This window comes from Arachis hypogaea, chromosome 18 (assembly GCF_003086295.3).
Source record: "Arachis hypogaea cultivar Tifrunner chromosome 18, arahy.Tifrunner.gnm2.J5K5, whole genome shotgun sequence".
NCBI classification, from domain to species: Eukaryota; Viridiplantae; Streptophyta; class Magnoliopsida; order Fabales; family Fabaceae; genus Arachis; species Arachis hypogaea.
This window is the reverse complement of record NC_092053.1, coordinates 7393699-7408448: the sequence shown is the minus strand read 5'-3', so window position 1 is coordinate 7408448 and position 14750 is coordinate 7393699. Positions and strand designations below refer to the sequence as shown.

At 32.2% G+C, this 14750-nt stretch overlaps 2 protein-coding genes across 3 annotated transcripts; both read left to right on the top strand.

Annotated features, from left to right (window-relative positions):
* Positions 1 to 353: 353 nt before the first annotated feature.
* Positions 354 to 3801, top strand: LOC112771020 (cellulose synthase-like protein B4). Its single transcript, XM_025815555.3, has 9 exons — positions 354 to 830; positions 899 to 1232; positions 1331 to 1456; positions 1534 to 1650; positions 1743 to 1955; positions 2044 to 2164; positions 2259 to 2446; positions 2650 to 3000; positions 3214 to 3801. Exons 1-9 carry the CDS (start codon positions 568 to 570, stop codon positions 3793 to 3795), a joined length of 2295 nt encoding a protein of 764 aa, XP_025671340.1. The 5' UTR covers positions 354 to 567; the 3' UTR covers positions 3796 to 3801.
* Positions 3802 to 7919: 4118 nt separating this feature from the next.
* On the top strand, positions 7920 to 14445 carry LOC112770873 (cellulose synthase-like protein B4). 2 transcript variants are annotated; one of them, XM_025815341.3, is made up of 9 exons: positions 7920 to 8747; positions 8852 to 9182; positions 9269 to 9388; positions 10469 to 10585; positions 11541 to 11753; positions 11843 to 11969; positions 12055 to 12233; positions 12841 to 13191; positions 13767 to 14445. In XM_025815341.3, the coding sequence occupies exons 1-9, from the start codon at positions 8473 to 8475 to the stop codon at positions 14316 to 14318; spliced, it is 2265 nt and encodes a 754-aa protein (XP_025671126.1). In that variant the 5' UTR covers positions 7920 to 8472; the 3' UTR covers positions 14319 to 14445. The 2 variants fall into 2 exon arrangements, with proteins under 2 accessions (XP_025671126.1, XP_072081695.1); XM_072225594.1 differs by lacking the exon at positions 10469 to 10585.
* Positions 14446 to 14750: the final 305 nt, after the last annotated feature.

The window sequence follows — 14750 nt, the reverse complement described above, 5'->3', positions numbered from 1 at the left end:
TTCAAAATTTTGATTCACTATTTTCGGTCAAATCAATTTGTCTAATCTAATTTTGACAAAAATAACACGATTTAATCAATTATATGTGTTAAATTTTAATTATTAAAAAATATCTTTATAAAAAAACGTTTTTAACATCTTTATCTAAGTGACTCCGTAACATTATTTAGTATTTTTATTATCTATTTATACTTTTCCAATCCATATAGATCCAGATATGATTAGTGTTGTTTTCAATTTTAAACTATCTAATTTTAACAATACCATGTATCATGTATGTATGCTTGATTATTACCTTGGAATGTGGAAATTAAACACCCTTATCACTTAGCTTGGACTTAGTCTATGTGACCCTGACATCATTTGTAGATTTTTTCGCCTACAATTTCAGGAAATTCAAACCACACATACCCATGATAGCAATATAAAAAAACAAAATTGATATTTACCCTTTTTTCGTATACACTTTTAATACTAAAGAAACTGTAGAAGAGACAAAGAGAGATGTGGTGATGCATATAAAACTCTTCTATTACCTAAGTAAGTAACTGTCTTTGAGCAATAATAATGGCGAGTCATCTTCCTCTGTACGAGAAAATATATATAAAGCGCAGGTTTCAGAGAGTGATGGACACTTTGATGTTACTGCTCCTCCTCTTGCTCCTCACCTACCGTTTCTTCTCTCTACTTGACAGCTTCACCGTGCCATGGTTCCTTGCTTTCTTGTGCGAGTCTTGGTTCACTTTCACTTGGATTGTCATCCTCAACTGCAAATGGAGCCCCGCATATACCGTTACCCACCTTCACCGTCTCCTTCAACACTATCAGCAGTATGCTTCCAATTTCATCACATGATTATTATTATGTATGAGCTGAGTTTAATTTGTTGTGGTTTCAGGGAAGATGAGCTTCCAGCAGTGGACTTGTTTGTGGCAACTGCAGATCCAGTTCTTGAGCCACCAATCATCACAGCTAACACTGTTCTATCACTATTGGCGCTTGATTACCCTTCCAACAAGCTAGCTTGCTATGTTTCCGATGATGGTTGCTCCCCTCTTACCTTCTATGCCCTTGTTGAGGCCTCAAAATTTGCAAAGCTTTGGGTACCCTTTTGCAAGAAGTACAATCTCCAACTTACAGCACCCTTCAGGTTCTTCTCTACTAGTCATTCCAACCTTATTAGTACTGAACAAGACTCACATGAGTTCAAACAAGAACGCTCAAAAATGCAGGTATACTAATACTACAATACAATACTATTATTAGATAAGAACATATATATATTGAATAAAAAAATGATATGTCTCTTTGTGTGTATTTTAATTTGCAGGATATGTATGACAAGCTTAGCCGAAAAATTGAAGATGTGACCGCAAAGGCAATTCCATTCCCACTTGATGGAGAATATGCTTCTTTCTTGAACACTGACAGAAGAAATCATCCAAGCATAGTTAAGGTATATATAAACATGCTATATTATTAGTTAACCTATTATCTATGATCCTTTTTTCTAATATGTACAATTATTGACAGGTTATACTGGAGAACAAGGAAGGAGTTTGTGAAGGGTTGCCTCACTTAATCTATGTGTCTAGAGAGAAAAGGCCACAACATCCACACGAATACAAAGCAGGAGCTATGAACGTGTTGGTGAGTTTAATTTATTCCCACATTGTTACAATTAATTCCCTGAATCACTGGAATAACATTAATTTTGCGTGCGTGTGTGCGTGCCTGCGCAGACAAGAGTGTCCGGGTTGATGAGCAATGCTCCATTTATGTTGAACGTGGACTGTGACATGATGGTGAACAATTCAAAGGTTGTTCAACACGCCATGTGCATCTTGATGGACCCTCATAAAGGAAAAGAAATAGCTTATGTTCAGTGTTTCCAGAAGGTTTATGATGGAATCAAAGATGACCCTTTTGGAAATCAGTGGGTGTCTGCCTTTGAGGTATAAAATAAATAAAACCATCCATTAATTTGTGGAAGAAATTAAATGAAAAGAGGCTCATAATATAAATGGTTTGTTTAATGCACAGTACATAATAAGGGGCATGGCAGGGCTCCAAGGACCTTTCTATGCAGGAACAAACACATTCCATAGAAGAAGTGCTATGTACGGTCTTTACCCTCATGAAATTGAAACTGGTAGAAATAAAGGTTGTATTATATTACCATCCCATGTGCTAAATCAAATTATTCACTTGTTCAATACATTAACATAACCTCATCAATTTGATTCTTGTGCATGCAGAGAAACTAGCAGAAAGTGTATTGATAAAACAATTTGGAAGCTCAAATGAGTTTGTGAAATCAGTAGCTAGTGCTTTGGAAGGGAATTCATATTCTCCTAATGATGATAGAAGTCCTTCCAATTTCATTAAGGAAGCAATTAAAGTTTCTGATTGTAAATATGAACATGACACTAGCTGGGGCAGTGAGGTAGGATACACTATCACTCAAGCTACATGTACAAAAAAAATCAATCACCAATTAATAATAACTTAGACAATACATATATTTATATACAAATATATAATATCTGATTTTTAATATACGGATAAAATTTTTAACACACTGCATATACAATAAAATGAACAAGCATGTTTTTGTTTATATAATTTAAGCATGTTTTGGTGGTGTAGATGGGGTGGCTATATGGATCAATATCAGAGGATGTGCCAACAGGGATCAATATCTTGAAAAAAGGTTGGAGAGCAGAATCATGCACTCCAGAACCGGCACCATTCACAGGATGTGCTCCAGGAGGGTTACTCTCTACAATAGTACAGCAAAAGAGATGGGCCTCGGGCCTCACTGTTGTGTTCTTTGGCAAGAACTCTCCTCTTATGGGCTGTCTCTTTGGTAAGCTCCAATTCAGGGCGGGCCTGTCTTATTGCTGGCTTACCAACTGGGGCTTGCGCTCTGTCTATCTAGTCTGCTATGCTGCACTCCCTCCTTATTGCTTAATCACCAACACCAATTTCTTGCCTAAGGTATGTAACCTTTATTAAGGGAAATCTCATTTATTACTCAAATATTTTAGATTTTGCGCCTTAATTGCGACACATTAAATATGTTTTAGGAATATGCAAGTATTTCTCTCGTACTCAATGTATAAAGAAAAATGATAATTACATGTAATACAACTTGTGTTATAATTGATATGAGGTTATTCTAATTCAATATTTCAAATTTTTTTTTTTCAGGGTGAAGGGTTAATGATTCCTGTTGCAGTATTTGTGATATACTACTTGAACAGCCTAATAGAGTACGTTACCATTGGGTTGTCATTAAGAGAATGGTGGAACAACCAGAGAATGACCATAATCACAACCAGTACCGCATGGTTCATTGGTTTCTTGAGTGCCATGGTGAAGCTCTTAGGGATATCCGACACAGTCTTTGAAATAACACAGAAGGAACATCCTAGTAAGACTTCTGGTGGTAATAATAATAACAATGATGAAGAAAAAGAAGAAGATGCAGGTAGGTTCACCTTTGAGGATTCAGCAGTTTTTGTGACAGGAACAACAATTTTGATAGTCCAAGTGACAGCATTGTTGATAAAGTTTATGGGGTTGCAACCAGAAGCAGCAGGTGATGATGAGAGTGGCAATGGGGCAGGTGAATTGGTGTGTAGCATGCTGTTGGTAGTGTGTTTCTGGCCATATCTAAAAGGATTGTTTAAAAGAGGGAAATATGGGATTCCATTTTCCACATTGTGTAAATCAGCACTTCTTTCATTTGCCTTTGTGCAATTCTCTAGATATACCATTAATGCTGCTTGATTATTAGTACACTTCTTATAGCTTCTGATGTATTCTATGATATCCTGTATTCTTGTATCAATTATTGCTGAACCAAGAAAAATGTTACAAAAATAGTCAAATAATACCATCGCTTTCTTATAAAAAAATTTATTCAAAATCTAAAATAAAAAAAGACATAAAAAAAACAAACATCTAAAACATATTAAAAAAATGCATCTAAAATTTAAAAAAAAAATAAACATTTAAAACTAGTAAGAATTATCCAAAATCTTAAAAAAAAGACGAAGACCATATGTGACTATCAGTGCACGAGTGATGGACACGTGGTGCTGTGGCACAGATTTGCCCAAAAAGAAGAAAAAAAAAGGAGGAAGAGCAAAAAAGAGATAAATGTGGACACTAAATACTGAAGCACATTTTTTAAAATTTAAAAAGTTGACTCAAATTTGTTTGATTGGTTGTACTTTTAGTTAATTATCTATATTTTTTATAACGATACTGTCATTTTTTTTATTCGTCAAATTTAGTCCAAATTTCTTAATTTGATTTATAACAAATTTTAAATATTTAAAATTTATTAATTTTTATATTTTTAAATTAAATATTAATTATTTAAATTTTTTTTACAGCTACACACTAAATTTTTAAGAAGCATAAGAAACACTTTTATTTATTTTCTTAAGACCCCACAATCTACATGTGAAAGTGAAATGAGCACTGAAAAAAGATTTTAAAGTGATTTTATCCAAGCTTATCTTTTTAAGAAATTGGAAGATTATTAGTTCGAATATTTTGAATATAATTAGAAAATTTTTTTTGAAGATATTATTGATTTAAGGATGATGAAAATTTTGCTAGTTCTAATTTTTAAGGTGGATTCACCAACATCGATGAAGGAATTTAGACTTATTAGTCTCTGTAATATGATTTACAAGGTCATCATTAAAGTTCTAGTCAATAGACTCCGTCTTCATCTCAGGAATATTGCTAGTCCTTTCTAATGGAGGTTTATTCCTAGAATGGGAGCACCGAACAATATTATTATAGCGCAAGAGGTTCTTCATTTCATGAAAAGGACTAAGTCAAAGAAAGGAACTCTAGCGTTTAAGGTTGATTTAGAAAAAGCATATGACAGAGTTGATTGGAGGTTTCTAAAGCAGACCCTCATGAAATTCAATTTTTCTATTCTTACAGTCAACCTGATTATGAGTTGTGTCACTTCATCTTCTTTGTCTGTTCTTTGGAATGGCGATAAATTGGACAGTTCTACTCCTAGACGGGGTCTTTGACAAGGAGATCCTATATTTTTTTGTGTTGTGTATAGAGAGACTATCCTGCTTGATTAACCATCAAGTTTTTATGGAGAGGTGGAAGCCGGTTGCTATTTCTAGAGGGCGTCCGAGAATTTTACATTTAATGTTCGCCGATAATTTGCTTCTCTTCTGCAAAGCGGAGAAACGACAAGTTCAAAATATAATGACAACTTGGAGAGTTTCTATAAAGCTTATGGGCTAAAGATTAATATGGAGAAGTCTAAAGTGTTGTGTTTTCGTAATGTTTCAGCAACTAGAAAAAAATCTTTACTGGGATATCCTCCATTCGTTTCATTCAGAATTAGGCCAAATACCTCGAGATTACTCTTAGTCATTCTCGGCTGACGCGAGCATCTTTTAATGAAGTTCTAAATAAGATTAGAGGACGGCTAGCCAGCTGAAAAAGGTGTTACTCAATAGGGCGGGAAGGCTCTGTTTGATCAATTCGGTTGTGGCAGCTATTACTACTTAGCGCATGCAAATCTCTCTTTTTCTCAAAGGGATAACAAATTCTATAGCATCTATGATAAAAAAAATTTCTTTGAAAAGATCAAGCCAATGGTCAGGGGCTAAATCTTGTTAGCTGAAAGGTGTTGGTCACTCCAAAGAAGTTTGATGGTCTGGAAATATGGGATCCATTTTGTACTAATATTGCTCTTCTTGGAACGTTAGTTTAAAAACTCTTTCATTATTCCCACAAGCTTTGGGTTCAGCTATTGGCAGTTAAATACCGTTTTTCTCTGGGTGACACTTTCAACTGTTCTACAGATAATAGATCTTATGTTTGGGGGATTCTATGTAAAATTTAGGATATTTTGAAGGATGGTTTTAATTGGTGCATTGGAATTTAGACCAAAATTTTTGGTTCTCTAAATGGAGAAAGAAGGGCAGCTATGTAATGAGATGGATTATATTCACATTTCTGATTCGAATCTCCGGATTTTAGATCTACGGTCGGTTAGGGAGTGATATATTGAGAAGGTCTGTTCTCCTTTTCACTAGGTTTTGCATGAAAGCATTATCTCCTACAATTAGGATGTGCAAACGGGTTCAGTAGTAAGCTGGACTTAGTCCGATGGGCGGCTAAGGTTTATAATGCCCTTATGGCTCTGCAAGAAGATATTTAGATGGGAGAAGAGAGAAAAATGGCTTTGGCTTTGGTGTCAACTTGTTCCGAAAAATATCAAATTTTTTACTTGACTTTGTGTGTGAAAGGCACTACCTACTGATGGTTTTTGTCTCAGGAGAGGCCTTTCACCTACAGATAACTGTCCCAGTTGTTTGACTTGCCAGAAAACAGTTTTTCACTGTATTTGAGATTGTCCAAAAACTCCGTTTATTTGGCAGATTTTAGAGATTTTCGATCATCCTCTGGATTTGAAGAACTGGTTCTTGTCCCATAGTAAAAAGCATCATTTTAGGTTCTTTTTTGGTTTATGGTGAATTTGAAGAGCTAGGAACAATGAGATTTTTAACCATCATGAGCCTTGGCTAGGGGTGGCAAACGGGTCTAAACCCGCCGGGCTGGCTCGCGTAACCTGCCAAAAAAGGCGGGTCGGGATGGAAAATTGGGACCGCCAAATAGCAAAAATCCGTCTAACCCGCACCGCTTAAACCGTAGGTTTTGGCGGGCTTTGGCGGGGCGGGGCGGGCTTCTCCGCCGGGCTTAGTGTTTTTTTAGTGAGGGAGTATTTTTACAATTTTTTTTGCCAAAACCTAACTTTTTCCAACCTAATCCCAACCTAACTTACAAGAGTATGAAGATAAAATTGAGTGGTTTGGATTATGTTTATGTTACTTTTGAGACAATATTTATAATTATGTTTTAAATTATGTTTATTTTGCTTTGAAGAGAATATTTATACTTATGTTTCGGATGAAAACTTGGTTTATAATTATGTTTATTAGATATTTATAATTACAAAGATTTTAATATTTATGAATATAAAAAATATAATTTTTTATGCCTTTAGAAATTATAAATTTATTAATATGATTGTGAAATTATATATATTATTTAGTAGTTAATAGTAAAAAAAAAAGAGGAGATTTGGCGGGCTTAGCCCGCCAGCCCGCCAAAGGGTAGGCTTCTGGTGGGGCGGGGCAAGCTTCCCCGCTTGCCACCCCTAGCCTTGGCCTCCTTTTAAAGTAGCTCGTATGACTTTAACCTTCGAGAAGGAGGTTCGGAATAATGTCTTTGAATGACAACGAATTTCTATTTCTTCTATGATTAGTTGTTCTTGGGTTTCTCCTTCAATGGGTACTTTTAAGATTAATTGTGATGCTAATTACTCTGGTTCTGGGGATCGGATTGGTTTTGCCTATATTAACAGAGATTGAGACGGAAATCGGCAACGACACTGTTTGGAAACAATAGAGAGCTGCAATATTCTTCAAGGAGAATTGTTTGCTATTTGGAGAGGATTTCTTTTAGCTTAAGACTTGGGACAAAGAAATGTGATTTGCGAAATGGATTCTCTTGAGGCTTTCATTTTTGTTAACAATTCTCATGATAATGCTGGATATATAGACCTTTTGGTGTTTAAAGTCAAAGATATTATAATTTAAAAGTGACATGTTGATTTTTGCTTAATCTTATGAGATGCAAATACAGTGACAGATATTATGGCAAAAATGACCTTAAAATCACATTAACAGCATATAGAGCTTCTAATACTTTAAAAGCAGTTTGAAACGAGTATTTAGAAGAATCGCCTTACGTTTCCTTTTCTAGTGGATTGTTTTAAATTTTCAGTCAAAAAAATATGTATCTCTAGATTTGCACGTGGTCAGAGAGATCAACTTCACTATTGATGCCCTCTCATGCCTGATATCGTCCTTTCATATTTCTTGAATTTTGTTTTCATTATACGTAGATATGCCTTCCCACCACAAGCACATTGGAAGAGAAAACAAATGAATTTATCTCTCTAGGGCTTTCCTTTTATTGCTGGGACAATACACGTTATAGTCCAAAAACTTTTGTTACACGAGGGAAGCGAGTCCAGTTGAGTTGAATAAAGGAAATTCAATTATTATTATTATTATTATTATCATTATTATTATTATTATCATACATAATATGTATTGATATAAATAATTAAAAAATATAAATACTCTCGTAATGATATTTTTACATAAAATAATATTATGAATAGTTAGATAATTTAATATTTAATCGAATATATTTTACTGAATTATCCAACTGTTCACGATATTATTTTCGTACGAAAATATCATGTGAATATTCAAAAAAAATAAAAGAAATGGCAGCCAAGCAGGGGAAGTGTTCTCCGCCTTTAAAATGCCGACTTCCCCTGAAGCTCGTTGACTAATAAAATAACTACAACAAAAGGTTACTGGGAGTGAGAGAGAAATCACAATGGGAATCAGTGAAGAGAGTAATACTGAGCCTCTATACGAAAAAATATGGGTGAAATACACACTTTCAAGGGTAATGGATTCAATTATTCTGATCCTCCTTGTTTTGCTACTCTGCTACCGTGTATTCTCCTATGATGACATGAACCACCACTCATACCCTTGGTTCCTTGCTTTCATGTGCGAGTCATGGTTCACTTTCACTTGGTTAACCATCATCTCCACCAAATGGAACCCTTCATATACCAAATCCTACCCTCACCGTCTCTTCTCCCGGTAAAAAAAAAAAAAAAAAAGTGTTGGTCACTTAACATTTCTGATTCCGAACCTATGTATCTATTATTAACTATATATATTGTGATTTTTTTTTTTATGTAAAGGGTAGCTGAGCTTCCATCAGTGGACTTGTTTGTGACAACAGCAGATCCAGTTCTTGAACCACCAATCATAACAGTGAACACTGTTCTGTCACTTTTGGCACTTGATTACCCTTCCAACAAGCTTTCTTGCTATGTCTCCGATGATGGTTGCTCCCCTCTTAACTTGTATGCTCTTGTGGAGGCTTCAAAGTTTGCAAAGCTTTGGGTACCTTTCTGTAAGAAGTACAATGTAAAAACTAGAGCACCCTTTAGATACTTCGATTCTAATAATAATGAGGCCACCGCACCCAACAATAGTCCAGAATTCATGCAAGAATGGTTGGCAATTAAGGTGATTATTATTATCAATTACATGCATATCGATGTTAGTTTATGTATATATGTATGAATTTGAAGTCTTTAATTTAATTTATGCAGGATGGGTATGAGCATCTTTGCAGTAAAATTCAAAATGCGACAAAGAAATCAATCATGCTCGACCAAGAATTTCACGTATTCTCAACGACACAGCTCAATAACCATCCAACCATAATCAAGGTGCATGAAGTACTCGCTATATGAGAAGGATGAGAAAGTATAAAAAAAACTAATTTTTAATTAGTTATCCCATTTTAAAAAAGAAAGTTAATATTGACTAAAAAAAAAGTTAATTCTCTAACATTATTTAAAGAATATATAACAATGCGATTGAAAAGGAGATTGAGACAGAGATTAAAAAGTAGATTTGTAATATAAAAAGTTAAATGAGAATAATTTAAAAAAATATTATTAAAATTTTAATTTCTATTTCTAAAAATTTTAGTAATCTGTGTCTTCACTTTATAGAGATATTAAAGGATTAAAATTTTGTATCCCAAATAAAAATTTAATCTCTACTCATTAAGTATATATAATATTCAATGTCAATCTTTTAATTTCAATTCCACTCCTAAAATATAAAGGCAATATAAGAATTTTTTTTCCCTTGAAAAGTGTATAAAATTAAAAATATCTATAAAAAGTAATAAATATAACATTTTTTCCGGAAAAAAATCAAATAGATATTTTGAAAAATATGTCTAACAAGAAAAGAAATTATAGATATTCATTTTGGAGGAAATGACAAAAACATGTATTTTTTATATGGAGTGTTTTTTTTTAATATTTACATAATGATATTTTTATATAAAATAACATCGTAAATTATTAAATAATTTGATATATTTAATTTAATATATTTAATTAAATCATCTAAGGATTCATATCTAACTATTCATATAATTATTTTAATGTGAAAAGATGTTTGAAAGATATTCAATTTTGTTTTTTACTTAACATGGGGTCTTCCTAAGGAGCTGCTATTAAATGTGGACTCACCACACTGACCGACACGTGAAGCTTTCCCACTATCTCAGCCTGACAGTATCTAAAAAAAAGTCAATTTTATTTTACTTTTTTGTTGTCTTGGTTAAATAAGGTTACTAATTGTGTCCCATCTTCAACTATTTATTAACTGATAGGTGCTACTACTGTATTATTAGAAGAAGAAAAAAGGACACAATCATTCTCAGGCATTTAAGATTTAGGTCAATAATATATGTTAAAATAGTATTTTCACCATGATGATGATGGCATTAGGTAATATGGGAGAACAAAGAAGGTGTTTCAGATGGGGTGCCCCATTTAATCTATGTATCAAGAGAGAAGAATCCTAATCATCCACATCGTTATAAGGCTGGTGCTATGAATGTCTTGGTATGTTCTGCCTTCCATGACATTAGAGATAATAAGAAATCAATTTAAAATAGTTTAAAATTATTTTATTTTATATTTTTTTAATTATTATTAAAATAATTTAAAAATTTTAGATGTAATAAATGTATAATTATAAAAATTATATATATAAAATTATAGACATTAATTTTAAATTATTATCATAAGAGAAAATATATATAACCAATTGAGCGTCATCCAATATTTGTGCCGCACACATTTGTCTTCTTTTTTCTTCCCTTCCTCTTCTTCTTTTTCTAGGTTTTGGATAATTCTTTTAACTAATTTTGGATAATTCTTTTTTCTAGATTTCATATGTGTCTTTTTTATATATTTTAAATGTTTCTTTTTCTTATGTTTTTTATAGTTATTTTTTTTAAGTTTTAGATGTTTTTTTTAATAGCTTTGGATATTTCTTTTCTTAGTTTTTGGAGATTTTTTTTTTAATATTTTTTTATGTAACGTTTTGTCAGGTTTTAATTTTTTTTTAAATAATTTTAAATATCTTTTTTTGTTAGGTTTTTTATTATTTTTTTTGTTATGTTTTGGATATTTTTTTATTAGGTTTTGGATATTCGTTTTATAATGATTTTGTAGATTTGTTTTTATTTGGTTTTAAATATTGTTTTTAGATTTTGAATTTTTTTTATTTGATTTTGGATATTTTTCGTAATAATTTGAATTCACATTATTTTCAAAAAAAAAAAAACCCCAAAAAAAATCCATTTCAATTCTTTTTTCTTAATAGACTATTTCTTTTACTAATTAGTTGTAGTTGGCTATTTTCTAGTTGGATACCTAACAAAGTTATTATTGTAATTATTTTTACAACATATATCAAATGTATTCAATCAAGTGGTTAATTAAGGAGTCTGGATGAAATGCTTCATAAATCATAATCATTGAATTAATTTGAATTTGTATGTATGATGAGCAGACAAGAGTGTCCGGATTGATGACAAATGCTCCGTACATACTGAACGTAGACTGTGACATGCATGTGAACAATCCAGAGATTGTACAACATGCCCTATGCGTTTTGATGGATCCAAATTCAGATAAAGAAGTTGCATTTGTTCAATGTCCTCAGCAGTTCTATGATGGATTAAAGGATGATCCCTTCGGAAATCAACTAGTCACAATATTTGTGGTTAGTGAAATCAAACATAATGTCAACAACAACCACTAATAAGCAAAGGAAAATATTATTTAATTTCCTTTGTTGTTGTGATCATGCAGTACATAGGTGGTGGAGTCTCTGGTATTCAAGGAATTTACTATGTAGGAACCAATTGCTTTCATAGAAGAAAAGTTCTTTATGGCCTTTCTCCTCACCATCATATTCAAAATGGAAACAAGGATCTTGGTATAGCCGTATAGCAAAATATACAAATATTTTTTCTCTTTTTTTAAAAAACAGGCCTTGTGTTATAAATATTCACTATTTTCAGGAAAATCATCAAAAAAGGACATAATATTTGGAAGTTCGGAAGAGTTTGTGGAATCAGCTGCTCAAGCATTGGAAGGGAAGAAGACATTTACTCAAAATGCTAATCTTTGCAACTCTCTTGAGGCAGCCAAGGAAGTTGCTGCTTCTGGATATGAACATGGTACTGATTGGGGCAACAAGGTATATGCAACATAGCATAACATAACATAAATAGTATTTCATAAGTTAACATAATAAATAACTTAATTTTAATGCACTGTAAAAATAATTTAATACGTGGATTCAATTACATGATACTATATTATTAAAAATAAATATTTTTTATATTTGTTATCTAAAAAAATAAATATAATTAGATGAGTGTATCAAAATTAAATTCTATAATAATTTATCAAACAATTAAGTAAAATTTTGTATGATATTTTAAAATTAGTTTAATTATTCTGTTAGTCTATGTAGTTTTATCAAATTTTTAATTAAGTTTTTATATTTTTTTAATTAAATTCCTACACTGTTTTTAATTTTGTAATTAATTTTTTCTAGCATAAAAAATATTAGAGTTAACTAAATATTTTTTTGTAAATTGAAGGTACTTACTATTAAGAACCTAACTAGATATTTTTAAGAGAAATATTCTGTTAATTATAATATTTTTTATATAAAAAGACTTAATTATAAAATTAAAATCAATAAATCTAATTAAAAAATATATATAAAAACCTAATTAAAAATTTAATAAAATTATAAAGATTAATAGAATCCTTAAACTTTTTAAATTTTATATTAGGTGGGATGGATGTATGGATCATCAGCAGAGGATATACTTACTGGGCTGACAATGCACACAAAAGGTTGGAGATCTGAAAGCTGTGTGACAGATCCAATAGCATTTATGGGCTGCACGGCCCAAGATAGTGTAGTCCAGATGGCCCAATATCAGAGATGGGGCTCAGGGCTTCTTGAAATTTTCTTTAGCAAAAACTGTCCTATTTTTGGAACCATATTTGGTAAGCTCCAATTCAGACAGTGTTTGGCATATATTTGGGTCACTACTTGGGCCTTAAGATCTGTTCCTGAAACATGCTATGCCCTCCTCCCTGCCTATTGCATCATTACCAACTCCTATTTCTTGCCTAAGGTGATACACTACTACTTCCGCCATTTTTCTTTAATGTTACCTAATTACGAGTAAACTACCATTTTTTTTAGAGTAAAGTATCATTTTTATTCTCAACGTTTAGAATAAATCTTATTTGTGTCCCTAACATTTAAATTAATGGGGTAAATCCTATTTGTGTCCCTAATATTAAATCACTTTTATAAACGTTAAGGATACAAATAGAACGATTTAAACGTTAGGGACACAAACAGGACTTACCCTAAACGTTGGGGACAAAAACGATACTTTACTCTTTTTTTATTATGAAATATTTAATTGCCGACAATTTTACCTATAAAAGATATAAATTAATTTGATATCCATGATTTGAGTTAATTTTGTCGAACTAATCTAATTTTTTATGAGTATTAAGTTAACTTACATCTCTAATGACTAGAATTGTTAGTACTCAAATATTTCATAATCAGAAATAATAGTTTAGTCAAACAATACTACTAGATTATCTATTAGGATAATGTGGAATTAAAATATCTTACCCAGTTTTTTCAATACTTGAATAATTGTGTTTTAAATGATGAATGATGATCATGCAGGACCTTGGTGTGCTGATTCCTGCTGCTCTTTTAGTAGCATTCAACATATCTACTCTATTAGAGTACTTGAAAACTGGATTGTCAATGAGATCATGGTGGAACAACCTGAGGATGTCAAGAATAACTGCAATGAACCCATGGATTTTTTCATTTGTGACAATTCTACTAAAAAAATTAAGGATACATGACTATGCATTTGTAGTGACAAAGAAAGAACTACCAATTAATGAGGGTTTAGATAAGAATAATGTAAATGCTGGTGGTAGATTCATTTTCAACAAGTCGTTGGTATTTGTGCCAGGCACAACCATCTTGCTTCTTCAACTCACAGCTTTGATTATCAACTTTTTTGGATGGCAACCAAAGGCTAGAAGTGGTGGACAAGGTTCAGGGTTTGGAGAATTAATTTGCAGCATTTATGTTGTTCTGTTTTACTTGCCATTCTTGAAAGGGCTATTTAGGAAAGGAAAATATGGGATACCCTTAAGCACAATATGCAAGTCAATGGGGTTGGCTTTGCTCTTTGTGCACCTTTCAATGTTTATTGTTTGACTTCCACAGCTCTATGGAGTTTCTTCAAGAGTAAAATATAAGTTGTCCTTAACCTTAATTATTACCATTGTGTATCTTTGTTTTGATCACCCTTGTTGGTTAAATAAAGGATGCTTATTAACTTCAACTATTAGTTTGTAGTATAAAGAAAGTCTAGGAGGCCAGTAGATTTTGTGATTTTTAGTCATTAATGATATTTTTAATGGTGTAAGATTGCATCTAATGATATAGAATCATTCAATATCCTTTTGATAGTTAAGTACTGACTATAATTTAACAAAAGTGCTGGCCTCCTAACACTCCTATGTAGTATATTTGAAGGCGGTGTTTTTGGTGTAGAAGAGAGTGTTATTTCTACAAAGGTAGAAGTGGTGTGGTGATTGGATGTAATATTATGTGTCTGCAAGCAGGGGACAAGAACTGAGAAGCGTA